We start from the raw sequence: 27,969 nt of genomic DNA on the forward strand, positions 1-27,969 counted from the left end.
AAATAACAGGGACGGCAAAAAAAAAGATTCTAACACAATTATCAGTTATTTTCTTTTTTAGAGGAAGGCCTTTTCATAATAAATGCTATATTTGATTCTTCCATTGCCTTTGAAAAAGGGGAAGAAAGATACAGAGTGACAAACAGAAAGTTGAGCAGATGGTAAAAATCGAGCGAGAGAGAAACAGGCTGCTAACCGTGCTTTCTAGTTTCATAACACATTTTTTCTCTTTACCAGCCATCAGTTGATGTAGAGGTTACACATCAGGAAAACAAACACATGCATAAACCCGCACATTCTGTCATTCCACGGATGATAACTCCAATTCTTCCAACCAGTGCAGAAATCAAGTTGCATCCACCTCAGCAAAGGAAAGAAGAAACATTTTCCTCACGCATTAGTGAGATCATGCAAAATGTCTCACTTTGATGTGAGACGTGGTGACAAACTACTACATGTCCCGATAAGCCCGCAAATATTCTTTCATTCATGATTGAATCATTTATTTCCCCTTCAAGGTTAGGTGTCTTCATTTATACGCCATGTGTGAGTATCAGTAGAAAGCGAGATTACAGATTCTTTGAGCTATCAAACATTAACTACATGTGTATAAACTGTGCCGGGAGATGAAAGACGCCTCAGGTAGATAATCATTAGTATCAAAGGTGATAGATTATTACCCCTTGATGAAATTACAAGCGGATTTGACTTTGGGACTCGACACACTTCATTACGCATTACACATGGACAAAGGACAAAGGTGCCCAATCAGCACTTCTGCTTTCTTTCTTTCTTTTATTTAAACACACGTTTTGTGTTGTTGTGTCAACCTCTCCGGCCCTGTCACCTCACCTCGTCGTTTCATTTCCTCTTTGCCATTGGTCGTCTGAGGTTCGCATAGGAAGTGTCACGGTCCGCCCCGGCCCGCCTGCCGCCGCCTCCCATCGCTCAGCGTTGTGTGTGTCAGGCGTGCAAACAGTTGTGCAGGGGAGGAGCTGCGGTCTTCTCCGCTCCATCAAGTCACCCTCCTCTAGCCGGCCGTCTCCTCGCCGTCGCTCCTCTCAGATGGTCCATCTGTCACCCACCTGCCCGCTGATCTTATAACCACACGGCAGCCACAGCATGAGCTTTAGGAAACTGAGTGAGTACTGCGTGTGTGTGTGTGTGTTTAGTAAACCGGGACGTTATTTAGGTTAAATGACAGCTGTCATGTCGGCTTTGCAACGTTTTGCGGGTGATGATGACATGCAAAAAAGAAACACTTTCAGTGTTTCGATTGGGAAAGGAAGATGTATAAAAAGATTTAGCTTTTAGTTTACCATGTTTAATTTATATGCACTGTATGATCTTTTTTTAAAGGACATTTTGAATTATTTACAGCTTTGTGAAAGCGGGCCTTTTCATAAATAACATAAAAACGTGTGCATGACTGCTGATGCCGACTCGCACAGGGACAACCAAGCAGGGCCGTAGGCACTCATCCGTTGCATGTGTACTTCCTGCCTCTGAGAAACACGTCATACTTTTACACCCTGAGATGCTCCATCATGTTCCACAGCTAGTTGCTGACTTTGTTTTTCGTCAGGGTTTCTTTTGCTGAAAATAAGAAATGAATTAGCCGAACCCAGACACTCAGAGCTCTGTGGTGATGAGGGGGAACTTCCCCGTCGATGCTCTTCTTTAACACTTCTACCCCCTCTTGAAAATAACTCTGGCGGGCCAACACACGCACCAACGCCTTACACGTGTCACACATGACCGCCGTGTTTCTTCTCCTTTTCTGATTGTTCCCCTGTCAAGGTCTCAAGTGGTTCGGTAGCCTCACCAACCTCTCCTTTCGCCGTTCCACTGACAAGTCAGATTCCAAGTCCTCCTCGTTGAAGTCCGGGGCGGGATGCGGTCCAGCGGACGGCCCGGACTGTGCCGGACCGCATCCGGTTGTCGAGGCGACGGTGGACGACATGGGGGTCATGCGCCCTCGCACCGCCAGCTACGTCCGCTCCAGTGAGAGCTACACGCACATGGGCACGCTGCCGCGGCTACTGAGGAGGAAAGACAGGAAGAGCAAAGGTGAGGCGGAAGACGTTAAGCAAAACGACTCTTCAGAGAAACGGGACAGCGAGCACGATAGTGAGAAGTGCATTTCTTATTTCTCCAGGAGGCCCCGACGGCGATAAGGCGGGTAAAGACAAGAGCAGGGTCGGCAGGAGTCAAAGCCAGCGACCTGCAGGGGACCGAGAGCGTGGGGCCCGAAGGCCCACGGCGGCCTCGTGCAAGGTGTCTGGACGTGACGCCGGGGCCCAGCCCGAACTTGTGGGTGGAACCGGTGGGACGAACATCACCTCTGCCACGTCGCCACCTGGTGGCGCGAGCGCCGCACTGCAGTCAGAGACCGGCGACGGGCCGGACGTTCAGCCCGAGGAAACGTCAGCGCCTCCACTCCGCCGAGGGGATGGCGGGACGCGAGGAAAGGATGAGTTAGAGTCCGGGCCTGCGTCGGAGCCAAGGGAGGGGGCAGAGAGCGCACAGCTGCCGGAAGGGAACACCAATTCGGACTGCAGCACCAGGTGGTTGTCTTCCTTCCTTATGTCAACTGCTCATTTGCCTTCCAGGGGTGTAAGGCAGAGTTACATACATCTAAAGGTCATGCTACACAATGAGCCGGTTGTGTTTGGTATGCACGGTGGGCTTTCACTTTGATAAAACAAAGGAAAGGTCAGGGGAAAACCATCAAAACTTGAGCCGCTAATCAACATGAATCTATGAATCCTTTGTAAGCTGTGCGTTTTATTTCCAATTATGGAAACGGCAAAAGAGCTCTGAGGCCCAAAACTGGTGTGAACTGATACCCGATAAAGGTCTTAAAGTGCCTCCCGTATTAATCACCCAGTGGGTCTGCCTGGAGAAACGTGGGTCAGAAACATGTACAGTAAAGTACAGTTTTATGATATTTCTAATGCATTATTTAAAAAAGTTTAAAAAAACTAAAAAACATGCTATTTAAGATTAAACCTGGGGCCCTTGCAAAAAAGCTGCATGCAGTTTCGGTCACACTGTTTCTCTAACGACCTTTCCCCTTTCTTTGCATGCTTTTACAACAGTCTGAGGCCCTCGGGTTAAGTTAATAAAGTTTGACCTCTTGTGGAGGACGCAACACTCCTTGCGTGTCCCTAAAGCAATATGTTACGTATGCCCACAATATATATTGGCCTGGTTATATTCCAGCACTGATAAGCAGCGGGAGTGATGGATCTGTGGGTCAGAAGGGGAACTGCAGAACATTTGTATTCTGTCCATGCTGAAGCAAGCCAGGGGGCGCACGTTGAGGGCTTGGTTTCTTCTCCTGAGCTTGGAGCCATCGGGGAAAGTCACAGTTGGTGTTGACTTTGCCGTGGACGGGACTTGCCTCGGGCGATGGGTGTAGGGTGAGCCGCTAACAGGATTCATTACTCCACTTTTTAAAGGCAGCAGGTGATATTGATTCCTTGCATCGATCCGATGCTGCTGAAAAGAAGCCGCACTGAGGATCTAATGTTTTCTTATTTTGCATTAGCGTGTTACAGCTGTAGACCGCTCATTGTGTGTGTGTGTGTGTGTGTGTGTGTGTGCGTGTAGTGGATTCCTCAACAGACTCAGAACTTCATCTTTGAGAGAGTTTGATGAGGTCAAAAAATATGGTGCAACTCTTCAGCTCAGCGGAGCACATCGGGTTTCCTCGTTGACCCGGATGCATGATAGCAGAGTGCATGCGTGTATCGTGTTACAGTGGGATTTACACCACGTGTGTGTGTGTGTGTGTGGGTGTGTGAGCATGCAGCATCAGGCCATTAGCTCAGCCCGGGGACTGTGGGAAACAGGGCTGCATGGTCAAGTCCTCTCGTCCCTCTCCGCCTGCAGCTCTCCCATACCTGACTTGGCTTGCATTTCCCTTCATTCTCAGTGTCTGTCGTCACTGGTAAGATTCGGCTGTCATGGCGTCTCTGGGGAGACTCTCCTCAGATCAGCATCAGTAGGAGTTTTGTTTTCTTTTTGCCTGTGCATGTGAACGTCTTTGTTGGGGTCCGGGATTGATAGTCGAACGCTGCATTCATCGATCAAAGGCAACTTGATCAGCAGCAGATTAAGCATTTCAGTCCATTTTCAAGAACCGGTTTAACTTTTTTAATGTGACGATTTAATGGTCTTCGCTTCACATCTTATGATAGTGGACTGTTGGCCAAATAAAACTATAACCCTTTCAATACATTACTTTTGTGTCTGACGTTGTAATGAACACGTGTCACTCCCTTATGACATTGAAGACAAAGAAACATTCATATGTCAATGCTGATTTCAATTCAATTTACAGTTTACAACATATGGCAACCTTTGTTCTTATCATTGAGTGATATATATTGAGTCTGATCCAGTAGACAGTAGGATTAAAATAACGTTTTAATATTAAGTAAATAAATGTTGAGTATAATATCAGCTCCAAGTTTCTAAAGTAAATAATAAGCATATATTATGTATAACAATTATTATTAAATCAAGCATGAAAGTGCTTCATGTCAATAGATTATTTGAAATGAAATAAAGCCGTACTGCCTTTCTGAAGTTATCAGACAGCTGCAAGATGAAATGATTATTTGGTGAAATAGGTTTTGCATTCAGAAACCTAATAATTCGTTCAAAATCGTACTTGCAACATTGAAGCGATTTCTCTCATTTCAAAGTATGAACACAAGTTTTGAACTACAGCTGGAATGCGTGACATGAATTCTGTGTTATCTGTGTGTTGTTTGTTTCCAAAGCCGGATGCAGGACAGCTCACATTCTTCTCTGGATAAACACCGACGTTATCATCAGCGCAAATGATAGAGGCGAATATTTTACATTTCTACAATACTTGTTTTAAAGTGTAAGCGCAGGGCAGCTTACGAAGGGGAATGCAGAGCTCCTCTGTCATGGGACCTATTAACATTCCCAAGCCCCGCCGCCATGATGGGACCCTTTGATCTGGGCCCTCTGTGGCCGCGTGTAACGCGGCTTTGCTCCGGGCCCTGTGAGACCCATCGTGCAGCTTCAAGCTGCGCCGAGTGATTGATCTTAAAACTTGTAGGAGTGTAATTACCCCTTTAGCTCGCGCTCGCTCCGTATCACAAAGCACCCACAGCGGGCCTCCCCGGGCCTCCCCGGGCCGCCGGGCGGCGGGGTTCTGACACACGATCCGGATGCATCGAGAGTGTGAACGTGTGAGTTATTGCGCCTGAGAGATTCGAGAGGCCGGCTCCTTTTTTCGGCAACCTTAGATGCTCAGCGGGGTTTGTTATCTGCCCGCTCTTCCAGCCCCCCCCCCCCATGAAGTATGCCTGCAACAACATTCTGCTCACTAGAGGGGCCACTGCAGAAGGGCTTCATGGGAAATACAGGGATGTTTTATCAACTGTTTTTAAAATGTACTTCACCTGCTTACACCAGATCAGAAAAACAATTTATTTTGCATTTCTTTTCTCTTATCACGTTGCCTGACAATGTCACTTATTCATCTTTTTCCCCCCCCCCTCAGCCATATGGAGCCAGCGGAGAGCCAGGTGCCATATGTGCAGGTAAGTCTCCTGTGTGCAGCTGCCCTTGTCTCAGGCTCTTCAGTCCATGTCACATGATTGCACAGAGGGTGTGTGTGTGTGTGTGTGTGTGTGTTGAGTATTTTCCCACAGAAACATGTCTTGCTCCATGAAGTCTGTGCTGTATCAGTGACACGCATGCAGACACATGAAATGCCGGACATGCCAGTAGATATAAGCAGTCGTTTTTCAGCCTGTAGCAGCGATTCAATTTGAGTTTCCACCTCTCTCCCAACAGCGTGGGATTCGATTTTTATTTTTATTTTATATGAGCTCCCAGTTGTAATTGGGGCTTATTATTGGCCATTGGTCTTCGACATCATTCTTCATTCTTTCAGCAGGATCCCTTGGCCTTCAGCCTGACTCAGTCGGCCGTTTAGCTGATTGTATTTTGGAAGCCAGGGCAGCGCAGGCCGCCAGTAGGGGGGGGCAGTACGCCGGCGATGTGAACTCCTGGCGGATCAGGGAGCGAAGTGAAGCTGCTTCATGACCTTGGAGATGGGGGACAGCGTTTACGCGTTCTGTTTCCCACAAATTAACATTAAAACAGATGTTGGACCTCAAAGTGGGAGGTGAGAGTCAAGAAGGGGAAGACTGAGGAAGGAAGAAAGGATGAAAAAGAGAGAGGAGGTGTTGAGCTGGATCAATTTTACTATTGATTTTCTATCACGGCTTGGTGGTAAAAGCCTTCTCTTTTTGCAGAAACCATTATATACAACTTCCTTTGTTCATATTTAAACCGCATGTAAATACACTTCTGCAGCCTTGTCACTCTGCTTGCCCCAAACGTACTTCAAGGCCCAATTAGTTATTTATTTGAAGAATTCTTATAAATGAGAAGTTGTGGGCTGGTTTTGCTGCGGCATTTATTGATGATGTAAACTTAAACTTTGATATGTAAAAAAACCATCATAAATTGGATAGAGGTTTTTATTGACTTCTAAAGTCTGTCCAAAATACTGAACATGCTCTTAAATCTTTTATGTGTATTCATTTTTCATGATGTCAGTGAAGCGTTCTTTATTTCAAGTGCAGATCGTCACCTCCGCTGTGAAGCACTGTGGGTCTACTTATAAAACAGGTCACCTTGTGAGTAGAACCATTAGCACTACTTTCACAAATTAAAAATACAGTTGTTTTTTCAATTTTAGACAAGCATGACTGCTTTTAACACTTTACAATGTTTCAGGCATGTTGTGTCGGATGACATTTCAGAAGTGAAGTAGGATTCTTTGTTTTGTATCCTCATACATGCCCTGTGACCCAAATTTGTTTCCTATTTCCATGAATTTCTGTCAAATACCTTATCAGCCTCACCTCCCACCACCACGCGCCGCCCCACCCACCACCACCACCACCACCACCCACTGAGAACTGCCAGCTACCCTTCCAGTTCCTTCCATTTCCCCTGAAACATTCATGACAACTGATGTTTAAATCAGGAGTTGGACTCTGTGTTCCCTGTTATAACGGGGAGGACCGGGCCAGGGACTCTCCCCCCCGGTTGGTCACATGTGTGTGTACACTTATATCCTCTCTCACACACACACACACACACAGCTCCAAGAAAATAAGCGCTCGCTAAGAATAGCCCCAAAGCATCCACAACAGGTTTTTCATATTTTAGGCTTCATCATAATAAAACATATATCATTGTCAATATTTCATGCGGATGCACGGCTGGTCAAGCAATGGCAACTATTTTTCGTGACTTTTGGTTTAAAATGGCTGAGATTGGTGATAAAACGGGCCTGATGACATCAAGCAACTAATAAAAACCACTCAGCCGCACTTTAAGTGTGTGTTTGTTTTTAGATAGTGTGCGTGGGTGTGTGGTGCTCTGGTTTTTTTTGCCACAGCCCGGCCAGGCTTTGTCTGGTGGTTTGGTGCTGCTCTGACGGGAGAGGCAGGAGGTGGGGGGGGGCTGGTGTGGGGCTGGGGGGGTTGGAATAGGTTTGGATCATATGTGCTTTATTAACATACGTCTGGCCCCAGCACCCCCGGTGCTGGGGGGTGAGGGGGGCCTCAGCTGTGTGTGTTACTGCGTGTTTGATTATGCGAACGGTTTGAATTTTCTAAATCTGTATGCGGCCTTAAATTAAGGCAGCGCCCTGTCGGTGCGCGTGTGTGTGTGTGTGTGTGTGTGTGTGTGTGTGTGTGTGTGTGTGTGTGCCTGCGCGTGCCAATTACAGTACATGAATTAATGTGGCGCCTCTGTAAATGAGAGGGGGTGTAAAGTGTCAGGATTGGGCCTTGGTAACACACCCCTGGAAAGGCTCCAGTTCATCATTCCTTCACTGAGCAGGCAGACTAACAAAGATTGCACGCATGAATCTGATTATTTAGGTCACATAAGGCGAAAGCTCGCGGTGCTACAACGGAACGTAGACATTCCACCTTGACAAAATGAAATAAATACCTTAAAATGCAACACAGAACAACGACCTGCAGTGAATAGCAGTTGGGTGAAACCTTCAGAATGACATTTGAAAGTTTTCCATTGCCCAACGTATTCAAGCACAGCACGCAACGTTTACTATATTTGTCTTGTGATCTGTGTTAGCATGCTAACATTAGCTCTTTAGCACGTCGAACTCATACAGTGGCTCCATCAATGTCTGTAACGAGTCCTGCGGCAATCGATACGCTGTAGTGAACGCTTGGATTACTTCACTTTGCCCTGCGGGTGGTCCGGGAGGATTAAGGTGGTCGAGATATTTCAGTCCGGACCAAAGTGACTCACAGACCGACCGACTGGCAACGGCCTCCTTTGAGCCACACTAGGCAGGGAATGCTGACTCTCTGCAACACTTTGCTAATTGTTTTTTTGTTGTAAAAGCCTCGTTGTCTAATTGCCTCTGTCGTTATGATTTATAACCGAGCGGTCGCTGCCTGCGCTCCTGGTATACCAGTCAAAAAAAAAGGAGAATAACACGGTCAGAAACGATAAGTGAAAGGCGTATTGTGCATTTCTCAAGTTGAATCAACACCTCAGGGCCTGTGATGTTTACTGCACGGCCATGGTTTTTTTTCTCAAGTGTTTCTTTTATTTTGTCCACACCCATCCAAGGTCAGCACACCCAGGCTGCGTCGCACAGAATAATGCACATTGATCTCTCTGAAACAGTATTACACGCTGCTTCATCCACGCTCAGGATGTGTCCGGTTGCTACAGCAACACGGTTGTGCGAGGCTATGTCACTTTAATGGGATCAAAGCAGGACAGCTGATTTTTAATTGCGCTATTTCACATTAAAATGAAGATTTTTTTTTTTTTACAAAGTCACAGCGTTCTCCACCAGGCCTCTCCCTCTCCCTGCATCATTATCGCCGGCCTTTTGAAACACACATCTGGTGGTTCAATACGGATTAACCGGTCGGTGAATGGGGGTCCACCTTGTGAAAAAGAAACACGCCGATAACAATCCGACACACACACACACACACACACACACACACACACGCGGATCATTAGCCGTACCCAGCTAACCCCCAAACGGAGCCCCAGCCTTTGCCCTTAGAGACGCACACAGCACATAGAAACACACAGGAATGTGTGTGCACGTGTAATCTTGATGTGCCTCCGGTGTGTCTCTTTTCATCGCTCCCACACGTGCGAGCTGTCTATGTTCTCTCCCTCAATCTGTGCATGTGTCTCTCTCTCTCTCTGTCACGCACACGCAGTCCTTTCATTAGTGGGACGCTTGCAGGCACACGCAGGGATTCTCCATTGTGCTCCCTATCACTAATTAATATTTAACTGAAGACCGCCTCCAAGCAGGGGAGGAGATGCACGGAGAGATGTGTGGAAGGAGAGGAAGGTGGGGTGTGGGGGGGGGGGTGGGGGAGGAGAAGGGAAGGACAGAGGAGTGAAGCGAAGGACAGACAGGGACCAGAGAGCGAGGGAGGCTTGAAGGAGGTTTGGCGAGGGATGAGAGGTCGGGAGCTGGAGGAGGGGGAGACGAGGGGGGAGAGCTCGGTGATGAGGGAGGGGTTGGGGAGAGCGAGAGGGAGGGAATGCAGAGAGCTGTGAGAGAACGGACACGTTCAACGGATAACAGAGCGAAGGAGGAATAACAAAGGGAAGGGTGGAAGGAGCACATCGCACAGATGTTTTCTGACAAGTGTGAATTGAGAGAATGAAAGGAAGACGGATAAAAGGATTTAAAGGGAAACAAAGTGAGCATGAAGCAAAGAGAGGAAAAGAACAGGACGCACACTTAGCGTAATGAAGTGATTCTCTTTAGTCTTCCCAAAGGCACAAACTGGGACAGAGTTCCCATCATTCTTCTTCCCCCCCTTTCTGTGGAGCTTTAAATCTATTTGATTTAAAACATATTTAAGGAAGTGGACCATCGAGGGCTCCAGCTTGTCGTGGACAGTTTTATGTATATTGCTTATATTGTTTTCACTTAGTCATGTTTGTCTTGATCAATACGTGGTTTCAATACACTATAGAATGGATAAGTGCCATTGTATTGGGAAATAAGTTCAATTATGTGAAATGCAGATATTTGAATGTTGTGAATCAACCACATCTGATTCAACCCTTTATCAATTTAGTATTTCAGCACACATAGTTGCTCTGTTTGAGAAGTGTTGTTGGTGAAAATGAAGGGAAAAAAGCGTCTGACAGAATCCTTGAAAAAAAGTCTCTGACAGAATTACCTGCCGTTTATTCATGCAATACTTCACGGTTTGACTCTGTGAATTTGTAATTGCTTCAATGTCTCCCAAAGCTGTTTGACTAACGTTCATCTTCAAACGCAGACCGACGTGGGGAAACACGAGCTGCAGCGTTCAGGATGAATCTGTTTTAAAACAACAAGGGGATGTACTTATTTTGTACTTATAATAAATGACTCGCGTAGTCTAATTTTGTGTAGTGGCTTTTGCTAATGGCCTTTGCATTACAATATATTTTCATTACGGCTTGCCTGAGGGGGAATTAGACTGCTAACATTGCTAATTTTAATACTAAACTCCAGGCGGAGCATCAACGTTAAACCCTGCATACATCACTTTGTCACCTGCCCCCCCCCCCCCCCCCTCCATAGCTTTCACTTCGGGTTGCGCCGCAGCGAGATGTGACATGATGTATGTTTTCAATTGTTTTGGTAAGGTATTACAGAGGATTGAGGGAAGGAAAGCACAGGGCTCCTCTCATGAGATTATTTGTGTCCCCCCCCCCCCCCCCCCCGCTGTGTAATCTGTCTAATCCAGCGCTGGATGGTTTGAGATTACAATAAGAGGAGTCGCAGCAGTTAATGAATCCATCCTGTGTCTACAGGGCTACAGCTCCTTATCTGTCGGCCCTTCTCTCTCTGCCTATGACCCACTAGCACGCATTCAAGAGGCGGAACAGCAGCGTGATTAACCGGCGTCCTCTGACACCGCGTGTGCGTGTGTTGGTGAGATGACCTCAAAGAAGTCAGAAAATGAGAGAAAGGGAAGGAGCATAGTGTATTTTTGGTATATATATTGTTTTTCATCACCTGGTCGGTGTGTCGGTGCATATTGCTCTCGTTCTCGGGCCGTGTCTCTCTCTCTCTCTCTCTCTCTTGCGTTACGCTTCCCTGCAGTGGTGCAGACCCAACTAAATGCAGTGTCAGAATTTGGGATGCTGTCAAGTGCTCCGGCAGTGTTGCCATGGTAAGGCGTCCTCAATGATGTCACTCACTAAGGCCTCTGGAGACGGCGCCCCGCCCCTTCAGACTTCTCCCTGCCGGTGTGTGTGTGTGTGCGCGTGCGTGTGTGTGTGTGTGTGTCTGTATGTGAAATGGGCCGGTGAAAATCACACCGTGTTATCCTTGAAACACCTGCCTGTGTGTTTCAGCCTATAATGAGCTGTCTAGCTGCAGTCTGCACGGCTTTTTAGAGACACATCATTATATTCTTCTCCGTGCACACAACACACACACACACACACTGTCGCTGTCTCTCGCTTGCTCTCTCTCCCACTATTAGACACACACATACACACACACACACTATATCTGTCCCTCTCTCAGACACAAACACCCACAAACAGGGGATAACATTCATATCGCTGTTATACCACAACGAGAACCAAAGGCTCTATAGTTCCTACCACCTCTAGTAAAATATAGTAGCGTATGTGTGAGTGTGTGTTAAAATGTATAAAAGCTATTCATTTGCATTCAAGCGTTAGTGCGTGTGTGTGTGTGTGTGTGTGTGTGTGTGTGTGGTAGGGTGGGGGCCCCCCTGCTGGGTTCCTTTCATGGCAAAAGAAAGCTCAGATTCCTTTGGGAGGCTGCACTCCTCCTACTTTCTCTCCCTCCACCCGCATCTTCTCCATTCAGCAACTCATCTTTTGATTATATTTATTTCCCTCCTCCCATCCGCTCCCACTTTCTCCTTGTTTTACTCAGACCACCGTAACCCCCCCTCCACCCCTCCGCCCTCCCTCATCCCCCCCCAGCTCGTCAGCATTGTCTAGCGGGGGTCGTTGGTTGGGTGGGTGGGGCTTTCCGCCTGCAATTCGATACCACTCCTCTCTGCTTCTGTCTACTTGCGTACCCCCACCAACCCCCCCCCCCCCCCCCCCCGACCTCCATCCATCCACCCACCCACCCGCTCTGGTCCGCCCTCCCCCCACCCACACTCCTTTCATCAGCGAGCAATGAGGTAATCCCTAGCAGCCGCGTGAGGTGCAGCAAGTGCGGGCGGAGGGAGAGCAGCGCGGAGCCGGTGCAGCGGGGACGGATCTCTGGCTGTCATCGGTACCAGCTGGTCGCGGCGCGCCGGCGGCTTCTGGCGGACGGAGAGAGCGGCAGCAGCCGCCTTTGCGTGTGCGTGTGCCGCGGCGTTCGCGGCTCAGCTGGGCGGCCCGGTCCCGTGGCGGATCGCACTCCACGTTCAGGAGGCTGGTGGAGCCCGGGGCAGGGAGGCAGGCAGGCAGGCAGGGGCGGGACAGGCTCAGCCTGCACGGGGGGGGTGCTGGAGAAGGAGAACAGAGGAAGAGGTGAGAGGTGAAGTATAGGTGGAGGAAGAGGAGAGAGGTTTGAGGGGAAAGGTAGCCAGAGGTGAGCACCATGACGGAGAGGTGTAGTCTGTGGAGCGCCCTGTCGGCTGCAGCCTGCTGCTTCTACCGGGGATCGCTCATGCAGGTGCAGGTGAGTGTGCATACACGTGTGTGTGTGTGTGTGTGTGTGTGTGTGTGTGTGTGTGTGTGTGTGTGTGTGTGTGTGTGTGTGTGTGTGTGTGTGTGTGTGTGTGTTTCTGTTTGTTTGCATGAGTTGTGGCATGTCAGCCTGTGTAACAATGTGCCAATACCTGCCATATGTGTGTGTATGTGTCCTGATTTTGTTTACCTGCCAAGTTTCCTTATATTTGGCACATTTTGTCTATGCACATAGTTGTATAGTATAGTGTGTATCTCTGTGTGTGTGGGGGGGGGGGGTATTTGCCGGTCCCAGCAGCCGGTAATGTCAGCCTGCCAGATAGTCTACAAGCTGATGATATCATAGACTGCCGTGCTTGGGTGTCGGATGGACTGGGTGAAATCCACGCGTAGAGAGACCGGGGTGAGGGAGGGAGGGGGGGGGGGGGGGAGCCTGGGTCTGGCAGTATAGGATGTAAAAAGAGCGAGGGAATATGTGCTTGTGATTAGTGTGTTTGTGAGAGGAAGAGAAAGTGTGTGTGTGTGTGTGTGTGTGTGTGTGTGTGTGTGTGTGTGTGTGTGTGTGTGTGTGTGTGTGTGAGACGGGTACAGTAGAGTGAAAGCGTATCAGTTTTACCGTGGTCTAATTCTGGCTTCATGCCTGAAACCGAATATCTGACCTTATTCCCGGGACAAAATGACACCTTCGGGGTTATTTTGTCCGCCTGCTCTAATGTCTGTTAAGCTTGATATTTGACTTTCTTTCCTGTTGTTTTTTTCTGGCATGGCTTCCTTCTACAGCTTAAAGGTTGTGAAATAAACCAAATGTGAGACTCTTCAGACTGAGACAGTGACAAAAGACAAAGAATACTTAAGCTATTATTATTATATAAGATAATTGGTGGATATATCAGATCATAGTAGACTATAAAGGAACCCAAGTGTGTGTTGGTTATGCATCAGAGCTGGACCGAGAGGCTGCTCGGAGCTTCTCTTTCCTTCTCCTCTCGTTGCCACGTTGTTTGCAGCCGACTGTGTTGTTGTAATGATGACTTTACTCTAAACGGAGGGAAGCAGCCCACTTGTGTTTGTGTGTCTGTGGTTTAACTGCATTTCAGGGCAGTGATCCTCCGAAGCACTTGGAGTCTTTCAGATGTTTGTCCAAATAAAAGTGGGAATGAGAGAAAGAGAGTCTGTTCTTTTGAGGTTTTGGTGACATCTGCTTTTGTTTGGAGTCAAGTGTTTGTTAATTAGGTTATTTTAACTCAATCTGTCCTGGGGTCCCTGCAAAGTGGTGGTGGTGGTGGTGGAAGGGGGTACGTGTGTGAGAGCGGGGGGTTAAATTAATTAGCCATCGCTAAATGGTTAGAGTTGAGTGAGAGTCTTTCTATTGTAACAATAAATAATTACTCCACTCCCGGAAACTTGGGTTTGTTTACAGACGCTGCTATTTTGTCTGTGGACCAATATTGATTCCCCAATCCCACCTAATTAAACATCGCCTGTCAAGCAGAGTGCTGCGTGTCATGTAACCGAAACTGTGTCCGCCAGTCAGAGGAGCGATGCTTTAATCATTACCTCGATGTCGCGTTGGTGCTGCTTCCCTTCGCCTCTGGGAGGGACCTTTTTGTCCCCATGTTTACACTCCTACTTTTCTCTCACACATCAGTGATCCTTGATGATCCCTGATCCTTGATCAGGAAGGCCACATCTTCACAAGGGTTCACTGGTGCTCAGTAACGATTTTGTTATTTTGGCCATTATATTTTCCCTTCGGATACTCAAAAGGAACACAGCTGTAATGTTTGTTTCCTGTTAAGTCAAAGGATGTAATACTATTGTAATGTAGCTGAATCGTTACACGAGTAACGTGTAAAGATGATGTTGATCCAGTGGACGATTCATCCGCTGTATCAATGGAGAGAGATTACGCTTGATCCCCTGGTCTAGACTGCAGTATGCTAACTATGGTCTCTCTCTCTCTCTCTCTCGATGTAACTGGGACAAAGTAACTGTCCGCTCGACCCCCCTGCAGCTTCTAAAACGATAAAACCCCCAAGAGCTGCCAGAAAGAAAACACACACACACACACACACTATTAACAGATGCACAAACACACAGGACTGCCCCCTCTACTTAAATTGCTTTTGAAGTTAATCTTTTCTTTTCTGCCAACCTCCTCTCCTCCTCCTCTTCTCTCCCTCTGGCACTCGACTGGGTCTCTGTAGCCTCCCTCCCCGCTGACCTGACCAGCATGTTGCAGCCGGTGTGCCAGCCAGCTGCCGAGCCCTCTGTCCTCTAGCGTTCCTGCAGCCCGACCGTTTTCAGGTCGACCTCCGACCCACCGCATCATGGCGCCGCTCTGCCGTCCCGTCCCCTTTACCGATCCAGCGCCATGTGGTGTTTAATCCACTTACTGTAAAATAATACCGGCCTAAAAACAAAAAAAGAAGAAGAAATCGCAATACGGGAGGAAATTTCGTTTGCACTGATTTGTACTCAAGAATAACCAGCTGGATTCGGGGTTTGGTGCTAAATTCAGATTTGTAAAAAATAAAATGGCTAAATGTATACAACCCTTAAGATGAACAGCTAAACATGTTCCGCTGTAGTGATAAGTTGGATCATCAGTTGCATTTATTAGATCCAGTAGGAGGATTTTCTGCCACACATATATTAAACTGGCGAGCTTTATTGCATCGATGTCCCTTCTTTGTGTCTCATCTATGCTTCATCCCCAAGAGAAGGTTGCAGTGTGATGAGCAGAAATTGAACCGGTACCGTTGGCTGAATGTCCTTCAGCACACTCGTGTTATGAGTTTTATACGCTCTCTTCCCCTGTGAGATCGTCAGATCGATTTCTGCTGATTTACTGATTGGACTTTCCTCCAGTCTCGAACTACAAGGGGGAACTTGGTTGGTTGGTTTGGTTCCAGTCAGTCGGTTGGTCAGTCACAGCCTTTGCCCCCCCCACCCACCACCACGGGGCCCAGTGTTTTTTTAGCTTCACCCTGCACCCCCATTCTCTGTCGAGTCAGCGCTAAGCTAGCTGGAGAAGATAGGGCTTCGCTAATGCCTTTGTGTGTGTGTGTGTGTGTGTGTGTGTGTGTGTGTGTGTGTGTGCGTTTCTGCCCGTGCCAATTGGTATGTTTTAGCATAGAAATATTCTCCATGTAATCCCCTCTTCTCCACTCCTCCTATCTCGCCCTCCTCCCCGAAGCTTTTCACCACAAATCCTCTTTTGGCGTGCCGGCCTGTCACACCCTCAGGCTCGTAGTGTGAAGGGCAACTGTCTGTGTGTCTGTGTGTGTGTGTGTGTGTGTGTGTGTGTGTGTGTGTGTGTGTGTGTGTGTGTGCGCGCTCAAATTGCCTTCTCCCACAGTCCATATCCTTATTAGAGCACTGTGATGTTTTCGGCAGTAATGAGGTGCATTCATGGGATTTGGTTCATTCATATTTCTCATCTCATTGTCTGTTTGTTTCTTGTATTATCTGAAAAGGGGCGATTAGTTTAAATCTGAGTAATAAATCAGCAATTCTTTAGTTTAACTACTTTATGCGAGTTTCTATGACACTTGCAACCTTTCTTTGATTTGGTGACGGTTCCTCGGAGTGCAATTCTGAGTAAGTCCTCATGCATAAACAACAGAATCCGTTGTGCCTTCCCAAGTGACCCATTTGAGCATCTTCTGGTCTGGTGCTCCTGTCGGCGGGAAAACATTATGTGTGCCCTCAAAGGGAAGCAAAACCACCGCGGGCGAAATCAAAATCGTAGCATGATATTGTCCGCCAACAATATCATGCTTACTCCTGCTTTGGATTCAGAGAGAAAACTGGTCACAAAAGGTTTCTTTTCAATATTGCCGTTGCTTGCAAGGCTCTTCCTGTGGTGTGTTGCGTGAGCTGCAACATCCCACTGAAGATTCCACCACGTGTGGTTCTTCCGCAGTGCTCTGTGCGCTTGATACTTCGTGCTCAGGCTGTCGTTCAGTCATCGTCTCGGCCTGGCGGGTCGGAAAGAGAGCGAAGAAGGTCCCAACAGCTTCAGGGCGGCCTGCTCTTAAAAAGTACAAACAGTGGTTTGCTTCCCATAAAAGATGAAAAGTGGATAAACCGATGTGTTGACGTACAGTTAGTTAAGCCTGTCGTGGAAAAGAGTTAACTTGTTGGCAAGGTTGATTGTACACGTTCAAATCGCTGCTCCGTATCAGACCGTAGAGTAAAAAAGAACGGCTTTAGTCAATAAGGTTTAACTGCTGTAATTTAAACCAATGTGGCCGGGCTGTCTGGTAGAAGTGTGTCTTCGGGCGCCGTACGGTTCAGCGAACTCAAGTGCTTAATGTGCTCACCGTTCAAACAAGTAAAAATGCAAAAGTCGCCTCTTAATATCACGGCTTTTAGCTGCAGGCGAGGATCACAGTTTTTCCAGCTCAGTGCTTCATGTAATCATCTGCCCTCCTCTGGTGACACGACGGAGGAAAGCTTTAAAACAGAAGAGCATAAGCGCAGGAGCGTATGGATCTTCAAGTAGGTTCCTTTTTTACAGATTATTCCTGCCTGCAGGATTGAGTTGGGAACGGCCCTCGGCGTTACAATTACCTTCTTCTCTCTCAACAGTTAAGGTGCTGGGCTGAAAGTAATTACTTTGACGAATATTTACATTTTTCTCCTTTTTTTTAATCTTTCAGTGCCTTTTGAAACTCTAAAGCTTTCAGGTTTTTTTTCTTTTTTGCATTTCTGTGATTTATTGCATTATTTAATCTGGCAGATTTGTCTGAAAAAGAGCGCAGGGTAAGACATAAATATCAGCAACCATCGCCGTGACGGAGCGCCGCTTCTTCATGGACTTAGACGGAGTTGTGAAGGCTGCAAAGACGCTCCTTTTTTGAATGAGGAGAAATGATCTATAGACGGTAAGCGAGCGGGCGTAGCAGGTGTAATTCTCACATTGAACGTAGGTTATTTGCGCCGTTGGCACAGCATGTATTTTCATACACGTTGCTCACCATGGATCGAGAAATGGAACGATATTCTCACTTCTCAGCCTTCCTTTACTACTGCATTCATTCACAAACTCATGTGAAGCTTTCAAATGAACTCCAGTGTCTGTCATTGTGTGTGTGTGAGAGAGAGCGAGAGAATCAATCCTCCGAAGTCTCTCCACGCGTCTCTCGCCAAAGAGCTCGCGCATGCCTGTGGCTGCACGCGCAGACGCACTACGCTCACGTATGCTGGGAAGGACGCAGCTGAGAGGGAGTGCGGCATACTGAAGGGATTCCTAGCGGGAGGTTGGCAATCGTTTTGTTTGCGCGCCTCTTCTTTGACCTTAGCTGACCTCGAAGAAAGCGGCGCACACGGAGGCCGCGGCTTTGAAGGCTTCGTTCTCCCGGATGAAACCAAAGAGCTGTTCCGGCGCGGGGAGTCGGGCTCTGAGGCATTTAACTGTTTAAAACAAAAAAAGTGTTTTGAAATGATGCATAATGGTTGGAGTCTGAATGTTTAGCCCCTGTTCAGGTCCTGGTATAAGCCTCAATTTATTAATATTATTGATCTATTTTCAGCTCATCATGTAGCAGTTATAAACGCAGTTTGTCCAAATGAATAAAACACAGAAACAAAAATAGTCATTAAAGTTTTTGTATTGTGTCTGTGTATTGCATGTATTTTTGAAAGGAAACCATTCGTGCAGTCTAAATATTCAGTTTCTGCTTTCCGTGCCACTGCTGCGCTGTTTGAATCTTAATAAATCCCACCGGGTGGAGTGTGTTTGAGTAATAAAGGGGCCCCGGACCTCTGCAGAGTTTTTAACGCATCGTTTTCCTTAAAGAAAGGACTCGGGGCTGTTAGTGTCTCTTGGTGATTTGTAAAGAGCAGCTGAGCCTGACAATGAACACACTGTCTCTCATATGACGCGCACACACGTTCAGGCCTACACGTGTATTTATGGGTCGACAGATTATTGGATTGTTTAGTTTTTGAAGTGGCAAACAGATTTGATTCTAATTGCATTTGTCTTTATCAAACCGCTTAAGTGATTAATGTGTTATCAAAATGTATTTTCTGTGAGTTGAGTAATTTACTAATTGTTCCCCCGCTGTAGATACACAAGTTCTTACTCGTAGAGCAGATATAGTGTAAAATGACTAAAGGTACTGGTGTGTTCGTTCTTAGTGAATCGGATCGAGTCGTTAATGTGAGTCAGATACAGATTACAGATAAAAACCGATTTAATTGACTGAAATGTGACGGCTTTGTTCGATCTAATTCAATCCAAATTAGATTCTGCTAATAAGGTAGAATTCATGCAGTGTGGACACAGATTGTGTGCTGCGACACATATAAATCATGCATATACATAAACACGGTTTCAGTGAAAGTGATTAGGTTCGAGCAGGCGGAACAGCGGATCAGTTATTGTATGTTTCCGCTACGTAACATGTGAGCAATAAAAAGTGCCCAGATATAAGAGTAATGGGCAAGGCACAGGCAAATAAACATCCTGCAGCCAGGCAATTATTTTCAAATGAAATCGCATTATCACGGTTGGGGGAAATGCCTTTTTTTGTGCCGACTTGTATCTATGGTTTGCATGTTGAATTTCTCATATAAACTCTCAGCCACATGAATGCTTGAATGCCCGTGTTCACAGTCTGGGGAGAAATTCGGCAATTACCAGTCCTCGAGTGACATCATACTCCAAAAGAAGGGGCGTTTGGGTGAGGAGTGGGAGGTGTGGTTGGTGAGAGGGGGAGGGGACTTTAACCGACGTGAGGAAGCGGGAGAAGGAGAGTGAACGCACAGCACTTTCTAACAGGCCATCGCACGGGCTAATTTCCCTTGAGCTCGTCTTAGAGGAACGATTCTAGTACCTCCCATGGGAGTGTTTACACCTTCACACACAGACACACACGCACACACCTTCAAAGCGAGTGCTTTTCTCTTTTTTTTTTCTTCTGTTTTGTTCTGTTGCTTCACAGCAGTCACAAGGGCAAGGCTGCTCTCAAAAGGTGCACGTGCATCACTGAAAATGTGTTTGGTGTGTGTGTGTGTGTGTGTGTGTGTGTGTGGACTTGGTGTGTGAGTGTTGTTTATCCCAAAGTCCCGGCTAGCAGTGAAAGCCCCATCGCCATGACAACAGCCCAGTAACAACCGGGAGACAACACCCATCTCAACCTTCCCAACCCCCCATCAGTCGTGTGTTTGCAAGAGGCTATGTGTGCATGCTTGATTACTTGCATATTTGATAGTGTGCATTTAAGCAAAATAAGTGTGTGTGTGTGTGTGTGTGTGTGTGTTTGCGGGTGTGCGTCCATTAGGGAGCATCCCAGCAGGTACTGTCTGTGTCTCTGAATGATGGACACTGCCCTAATAGCTCTGCCTGTATGCCTCTGTGGGGAGTGGTCACACATAGACAAACACTTTACACACACTTATACACGCACGCACACACACACACACACACACACACGCTCCATCGCTGCCTCTCTATGAGTGGAATTGATACCTCAGCGGCGCGCTCCCGCTGTCTGCCTCAGCCAGCCAAATGTTCAGCTCGCTTCTCAACCTCCGGGAAGAGATGACATCATCGCTGGCCAATAGCATCACAGCTCTAGGGCGTGCTTCTTTTTTAACGCTCTGCGTGATCAAGGGTGACAAGGAAGGTTTTGTGTGTGTGTGTGTGTGTGTGTGTGCGCGCAAGGTGGTAGATCAGATAGATTGATTAGCAGTTGTGGCATATTCCCTCATCCCTCTTTTCCATTGCATTTGCTTTCTCCCTTCAACACTTTTTGCCTTTTTTTTCTTTTTTTTTTCTCTTGTCTCTCCTTTTTCATTGTCTGGCTACCTTTTTTTCCGTCTCTCCTTCCTCCTGCCTCGTGCCTTCGCACTTTCAACATGCATCATCATCATCATCTCTCTCTGTGTGCAAGTGATGTGCTTGGTGTCAAGTTCCAAGGCCAGTTTATTTTTTGCACTGTGACAAGAAGGATGGGCGCGTGTGTACTGACACAGCGGGCAATAAGGTGACACTGGGACTGTGGCTGCAGATGTGTGTGTTCATGATACACTGTCCCACTCTGACCTTCCGCTTGAAGGGGGTGTTTACATCATGGATTTCCAGACGTACACAAGCAAGTTTACAAGGCAGTAAATCCCCCTTTTGATCTCAACTGAGCTTAAAGTTGAGCCTAATCCCTCAGTATATGCAATTTGTATAACAGAGCATAACAATCTGTGGTTGTGTGTGGGGGGGGGGGGGGGGCGGCGTGTTTGCAGCTACATTCTACTTCTTGGCATTGTTTCAGCCATCAAAGCTGATTAATCCTCTGCTGTCAGTCATTGATTAATTAATTAGATGCTGTGTCACCATATGTGCTTGTACCCATGGTAACAAGACTGCGGCTTAGGCTCCTTAATTAGAGTTTAAAAGTAATAAAACCATTTAAAAGGTAATTATGTGTAAGTTTAATAAGTAAAACAACCACACGTGTTATGTATTTGTAAAACACCAGGCACAAGCTGAGCTGTTATTTCTTCTATTATAAAAACAAAGACAGTGACTCTGTCACTTTGCCACATGCAAGTACACCACATATAAATTGCTCTGTTACAGCAGTCCTCTTAAAATCCTACGTCAATGAGAGGTACAGATTTACATTTTAATTTTAACCCCCACCTCCCATTTGGCCTCTATGATGCCCGTCCTTCAACTGCTGCTTCCTCCCGCTTGGTCCATTTCCTGCATCGGTGAAAAGCATTGTGGGTTTGTGGCGTTTCCCTTCACACCTGTCACGTCCGAGATGGATGGTACTAGTATGGATGGTAATGTCGCTGGCTTAAGGTTAAGTGTGTGTGTGTGTGTGTGTGTGTGTGCGTACATCAGCTGTGTTGATCTGATTGGTTGTGATACATCTTTCAAATCATGCACATGTGTCTGCACAAAGAAATTTGTGTGTGTGTGTGTGCGTGCGTGCGTATGAGAAGGTGGTTAGTATTGATGCTTCCTTAGACCTTCCATCCATCAGTGGGCTGACCTTTTACCCCAAAGAGCCTGTGAATTAGCCATTAATGGTCCAGCCCGGGGGAAGACGGGGTGACAGCGAGCGGCGCGGCGCAGAGGGGGTAACTGTTTGCGAGCGGCGTCTGTGTGTTTTGTGTGTGTTTTGTCTTGAGAGAGAATATGCGGCTTTAACATGCAGTGATCAGCATATTTACAACAACGAGGTCTCATTTAAAAAGTGGCTTCTGGAGTCTGCTGACAGTCCCGATTCTCCCGGCCCTCGGCCCCACCAATCACCGCCGCTCCGAGCTGCCAGAATGAGACGTTCCATTTGGAGTCTGAGGCGAGTGAATTCACGGCCCCGAGCATCTTTCAGCCGGCCCAGCTGGTCCGGCTTGTCATTAGCAACGAATGGCTCCTTTTTTCAATTACAGACAAAAGGAGTGAAGCGGTTATAAAACCGACCAATCAGACCGAAATGATGTCCTCATACGCATGTACACATTTGTTAATATTACTAATCAAATTATGCATAAGAAACATTTCCCTCGCTTTGTAAAACAAATCAATTTTGTTTTTGCCTTACAGAAGCACGTAGCCTTCCTTTTATTTACCTCTGCCTACTCAAATGTGGTCAATGTGATATTTATATATACATAGATCCCTGTAGTACATTCGGTACATTAGGAATTTGAATAAAACCGCTGTAAGAGTGTGTGTGTGTGTGTGTGGATATCATACATTTTAAAAGATTGAAAAAGAAATGTTTTTTTAATACACTCCTCCGTTCTCGAGTGTCTCTTTCTTTGTCCCTCTTGATTCCCTGATGGAACAAGGTGACGCCGCCAGCCGCTGCTTTACATCAACACAGACTCACGCACACAAACAACTACACACCCACGCCGACGGCGCGGCTGAGTGGGTCGGCGGGGGGGAAAGTGCACAGGGAGACCAACGATACGATGCGCGGTGGAGAGGCGGCAGGTTACACCGGGAGGCGGGCGGGGAGGGAGCGATGGAGCTGACAGTGGGCGGCTGTGATTAACTTGAGAAGAGAAGGAAGACGGGGAGGATTTTGAGTGGGAAAGTAAACGAAAGGAGGAGGGAACAGACGAGCGGTAATGGAGTGAGTTGCAGGGATAATAAAGTGCGTGCTAAGAGAGATGAACGGGTGAGAGATGAGGAGGACCGATGAGCCGGGACGCTTGAGAGAGGAAAAAGGACGAAAGGGGGAAGCGAGACCGCTGGCCTCCACCGCACCTCGATCCGTCTTTCGAAGAACAGGACAAGTTGACGGGAACATGAGAAAACGTATGCAACCAGACGACCCTTCAGCTTAAGGATGGAGACGTGGAGAATTCTGAGGAAAATAGGTGGACAACAAAGCCGAGAAGTTGAGGAAAGCCGTTCAGACGTGTGTGTACGTTCCCTCGCAGCCGGGGATAAGGGAGGAAAGTCAAGGGAAAGCAGGCCGGAATGCAGTGACTGAGCAGCAAAGCCTCAATTCTCTTTGATTACTTTGAGCTTTAGCCAGGCGAGATGGACGGGGTCGATTCAAGCTGTGCCGAGGTTTTAATAATCATTTTGAAAGAAAACAGTTTCTACGTGATCCAGATGATAACACAGTGACAGGGATTTATTGTGAACCAGCAAAGTGGGGCGCACAAAATATGGCAAATAAATACATTTCATGTTTTTAAAGTTACTATGTGCACTTTTTCAAAAGTGGGTCCTTGTATTAATAGTGTTTTTTGCACACAGCCGATACACAGTCCTACCAAAGTTCAGCCAGGAAGCAGAACACACAGAACAACACGATGCCACAGTGCTGGTGTCTTAACCGTTTCTATTTACATCAAGGATCATTGCCAAATCTTTCATTATTTGTGATGCTACAGTGGAGAACACCGAGGACTGGAAACTGCTTTTGAATCCTTTCAGCCATGTTGGCAGAATCCCAGGTCACCACGCTGTGTAGTGCGTGTAAATATAAAAGCATGAGTCACTGTGAGGGCCGCCGAGGTATCTGGCTCCATGACGTCGTTTTCTGCTGCTGTTGTGGCTCCACAGTCGGATTGTGATTCGTTTGGGTTGAGATCTTCGATGTGCTGTCTTTCTTTAAATAAACGCTGAATCATGCCTTGTGAGCCGCACGGCCGATCAGCAGCGAAACCAACGGGACCACAGGAAGAGACCCCACTCCCACAATGGGACACCATGACGGCTGCTCCCGACCAGCCATGTTTTCCCCTTCAGTGCACATCGCTGCACATGGCGGAGCAGATCACACATGGGGCACATTAACCTCCCCCCGTCACACACACATCCATACCGTTCTCCTCAGGGAAACACCAGCTGGGGCATGCAGAGTATGGAGTAGCCATGGCAACGGCATCTATAGGTGTGGCATTGCTGAGTTGACAGTAATGCGGGTGTGAGTATCGGTGCGTGTCTCATTTTTACGTGTAGTCGTGTGGCACCTGGTGTTTATTCTGCGTGATGGTTTTGTTTGACGGACATCTATCCATCCGTTCAGGGCTGCAACAGTATTTTCATTTTACAGACTGACATCTGCAGTCGAGCAGCGTGTTAACATACTTCCCTTCTCTCTCTCTGCCACAGCAAATTGTAAGTAAATGAACGCGAGGGTTTCCAGATGTATTATTAATACAACTATTAGCATTGCAAGTTTCTGCAAACGACTGATACGTTGAATTTTGATTTCTTTGCTTTCAGACAGAGGAAATTACACAGTAGAGTCACGCGGCACGGAGGACTTTAGTTCCACTTACGTGGCATAATGACACACATGGGCAGCAAGAAAGTGCCTAAACACGGGGTGGAAGGAGCGGTGGGCAGTTTAAACAAACACGGGGTTTCCATTTAAAAATAACCAAAAGTAAATGTCAACTTTACTCTGGTTTTGTTGTTAAAGTAAAGTTGTTATCTTAACACAAACCAAGTCGTTTTGTTTTTTTACCTGAACCAAGATATTGTTTCTATTCATTGTGCGTTCCTGCAAACGTGGTATTAAGCCAGTAGAAAACTTATTTTGGTTGAGAAAGGTTCTGTGGTTGGACACGTTTCACGGTGTGTGTGTGTGTGTGCAATTTCACCAACGTAATGTGACATTGCAGGAGTATTAAACCAAGTGATTGAATTAGGTTCAGGCAAGTTATCAGATTTCATCGTGAGAGAAGTCTTAATTGAATCTGTCTAATCTTAATCAGTATTTATGCGGTACTCTTGGTGACATCAACGCTCCCACCGGTTTTAACGCGTTATCGGTACCGTCTCTATTTTCACCAAACGGCGTGTGAACGTTTGTGTGAGGTTTGCGTTTGTGAGGTGTGTGTGCATCAGAATGTCATGCGTATGAGTTTGTGTCTGTTCACATTTGAGGGGAGGTCAAAGTTGTTCTTTTTCATTTTCTTTTCTCTCTCTCGGTGCTGTCATGAAAACTCTGAGTGTACAAGAATTTGCTTTTTGGTAGAAAAAGCCAGAAAAAATACAATTGAATTCACAGGAGTAACAGTATTGTGGCTACAAGCAATAATGATACGCACAATTCAACACTCGCACAGAAACATCAAGGAGGGAAATCCAGCCGCCCCTTTAGGCAGCTGATTGTCAGTATACATCTATTCGTGATGGCATACGCACTTATACACACACGCACGCATGCACACACACACACACACACACACACATACACGCTCAGTAGTGGTCTTTTCATCTGATGCTGATAGATGTTGCCCAGCAGGTTGATTGATGGAAACGGAGAGAGGAAATGCTCCAGTAGGTCTTTGAGCCGTGAACAAAAAGCATCAAAAGAAGTGAACCACAGAGGAAAAATTAAAATATGAATGGTTGAGAGACACAGAGAACCAGGTAGGTTTGGTTCTTAGAGGCAGGTACTTGCATAAATGGAAGGACCGTTATTTTCTTTTTTCTCCCCCAGCTGTCATACCAGCATTACATAATCCATCCATCCATCCATTGTCAAACCGCTTATCCTGCACACAGGGTCGCGGGGGGGCTGGAGTCCATCCCAGCCAACTTCGGGCGATAGACAGGGTACATCCTGGATTGGTCGCCAGCCAATCACAGGGCTACACAGAGACACACAACCATTCACACTCACATTCATACACCTACGGGCAATTTAGAGTCACCAATTAACCTGATCCCCAGAGCATGTCTTTGGACTGTGGGAGGAAGCCGGAGAACCCGGAGAGAACCCACGCAGACACGGGGAGAACATCCAGACTCCACACAGAAAGGCCACTGGGCGGAATCGAACCCAGGACCTTCTTGCTGTGAGGCAACGGTGCTAACCACCACGCCACCGTGCTGCCCAGCATTACATAATGATGTACACAATGGGACGTCGTAGCTATGTGTCCAATATATAAAGCATTGCAGATGTTTAATGCATCTTGCAGATGCGACCTGTGATGGGTGACCTAACAGGCTGCGATGTAGCAGAAGTTGTGGCTCACAGGGCGCTGCGGTGCAGAGGATGATTCTAACTGACGTTTTGGGTGCAGCTGCTTTCATTTATACTCTTCTTGCTTTCCAGCCGCCATAATTCTGATGAGAGGAGGGATGAGTTGATAAAAATGTTGATATGCTTCATCAAGGTGACTTTTTCTTGTCAAAGCAATTAAGCTTCATGAGCAGACACGAGTTAATTGAGGACTTTCTTTTCCTCGGGTTGTTCTTCTCGGTCTGTTCCTGGGGCTGAATCTCTCAGGATACATCCCATCCTCTGATTAGCAGAGTACAACGCCTACCAGAAACACGGGCACATTTTTGAGTGAAGAACTTGATCTTTGCGTTTTTCTTGCATTCAATACTTTCCTAAATGAGATGCTACACCTGCCGGTGTAACCGTAGAGCACATTGTGAGCGTAGCGCGGAGGAAGAGCGAGGAGCCCCGCGGTGCAGAGCGCCACTGTGCTTCCTGCAGGCTCATGTGGGAGTGGAGCTGTATGTCATATCGCGTATGTCAGCTGTCACTCAATCTTGGGGGTCTATGCTCTGACACCATACTGACTGACAGCTCACATTAGTCCTATACATAGCAACAATATATATTATATATATTTCCGTAGGGTGCATCCGGCTGCCTTAATGGTCCACTCCCCCATGTGTGTGTTTGTAGGACACACTCATTGCTAACGACAGTAGAAGGTCATTGTTATCAGTCTTGTGTCCTCTGCCTGTCTCTCCACCAGTCATCACAAGCTCTCTGTCTCGCTCTCTGATGCTGTCCTGATCATGTGGGACATCAGGCCGTGTGTGAGAAGCATGGACTCAATACTGCAAAGGATACGAATAGCCCTTTATTTCCGGGTCTATGACTACACTGTTCTTACTTACAGCCAAAGCTTTGATTTCTCATCGTGACAATAGTTTTGGCCCAACAAGAATTCGCTTTCCTTACGCGTGAATCCATTAGGATTTTGTTTTGGAGTTTCTGTCACATTGGATTAATTAATTAATGTACTCACAGCATTTTTCACCCTAGAAGGAAGATGCTCATCTCTAAGAAGTAGGACATTTTTTCTGTTTTGTGCGTAGTGTGCATGGATGTCGTCTTTCAATGACGATTTGACACTAAGAACGAAAGTAATGGGTCAAGGACATTCACACCTATTTAATAGGGTTGCGGCTTGTTATTTTGCAGTTGCTCGGGATGACTTCAAACTGAACGCGCTGTCGAGCTTTCTTTATTTCATCATTGCAAAAGCAGTTTCATTAGCTGTGGTTCAATGTCATTCCCACCTTGCTAAGAAAAGAATACAGGGTAAATAACAAATGTGCAACGTTACCAGCACTCCTCTCTGATGCTCGTATCATTTTACAGTGAGTTAAAGACCATTTATACCCGTGTGAACCGGTGTGAATGTAACAGTGGAAATCAGGCCAGAGGGCACAGAGGGATTATAACAGTCTGGAGAGGGGTGATATTGGTCACGCACATACACATCAGCTCATATAGTGTGTGTGTGTGTGTGTGTGTGTGTGTGTGTGTGTGTGTGTGTGTGTGTGTGTGTGTGTGTGTGTGATAGGAGATAGGAGGATTCAGGGGTCCTAATGCGATAATCCTGGTCTCTATCTCTCAAAAAAAGCGGATACATAGAGTTGTAGAGGGGCGAGAGGAAGAGAAAGGGATTGCAGGGACCCCTGCCCTTTATGCACATGTATGTGTACATACATGTGCGTGTGTGTATGTG

The 27,969-nt window shown here is 46.9% G+C and overlaps 1 protein-coding gene across 11 annotated transcripts in view; it reads left to right on the forward strand.

Annotated features, from left to right (window-relative positions):
* The first annotated feature begins 254 nt into the window (after positions 1-254).
* sh2d3ca (SH2 domain containing 3Ca) overlaps positions 255-27,969 on the forward strand; it is a 41,472-nt gene continuing 13,757 nt past the window's right edge. For 2 of the 11 annotated variants that reach the window (XM_040198345.2, XM_040198347.2), the window contains exons 1-4: positions 255-1,141; positions 1,801-2,070; positions 2,159-2,570; positions 5,549-5,588. In XM_040198345.2, coding sequence (XP_040054279.2) covers positions 1,123-1,141; positions 1,801-2,070; positions 2,159-2,570; positions 5,549-5,588 — 741 coding nt within the window. In that variant the 5' untranslated portion in view covers positions 255-1,122. Of the gene's footprint in view, positions 1,142-1,800; positions 2,071-2,158; positions 2,571-3,294; positions 3,426-3,747; positions 3,956-5,548; positions 5,589-12,205; positions 12,743-27,969 lie in introns of those variants that run through there. The other 9 variants (XM_040198346.2, XM_078087897.1, XM_078087898.1 and 6 more) reach the window with 6 other exon arrangements.

Source organism: Gasterosteus aculeatus, chromosome 14 (assembly GCF_964276395.1).
Source record: "Gasterosteus aculeatus chromosome 14, fGasAcu3.hap1.1, whole genome shotgun sequence".
Taxonomy (NCBI): Eukaryota; Metazoa; Chordata; class Actinopteri; order Perciformes; family Gasterosteidae; genus Gasterosteus; species Gasterosteus aculeatus.